Source organism: Penaeus monodon, chromosome 34 (assembly GCF_015228065.2).
Source record: "Penaeus monodon isolate SGIC_2016 chromosome 34, NSTDA_Pmon_1, whole genome shotgun sequence".
Taxonomy (NCBI): domain Eukaryota; kingdom Metazoa; phylum Arthropoda; class Malacostraca; order Decapoda; family Penaeidae; genus Penaeus; species Penaeus monodon.
Window position 1 is genome coordinate 5,781,409 of NC_051419.1, and position 368 is coordinate 5,781,776.

The 368-nt window shown below is 48.9% G+C and overlaps 1 protein-coding gene across 1 annotated transcript in view; it reads right to left on the minus strand.

The window, feature by feature from the left end:
• LOC119594537 (hemicentin-1-like) overlaps positions 1-368 on the minus strand; it is a gene marked incomplete in the record, with an annotated part of 21,635 nt that overhangs the window by 2,605 nt on the left and 18,662 nt on the right. The window contains 1 exon segment of the mRNA XM_037943569.1: positions 191-317. Within this exon segment, the coding sequence (XP_037799497.1) occupies positions 191-317 (127 nt within the window).

The window sequence follows — 368 nt, forward strand, 5'->3', positions numbered from 1 at the left end:
ACTTTGAATCATGTTTCGAACATGAAACCAGGCCAATTCTCCATTCGCATCACGATCACCAAGTTAAATTACAACCTCATATATCCATAACCTCACAACCTAACGATATTATCCGAATCAATTTTTAAGTATAACGCAACTATAAAACTACAAGGAAATACGGTTCGAATCAAACATCAAAAGCCCGTACCCTGTGGCTGGGTCTCTCTGGTATTCGGGCGGGCAGGGCGCGGACACGCACTTGTACGACCCCCGGAGATTGAAGCAGAGTTGGTCCCTGCCACACTGCACGTCCTGCTCGCGGCACTCGTTGATATCTGGGGGGGGGGGGGATGGTGATGAGAGACGCTACCGTGTTGATGTAGTGG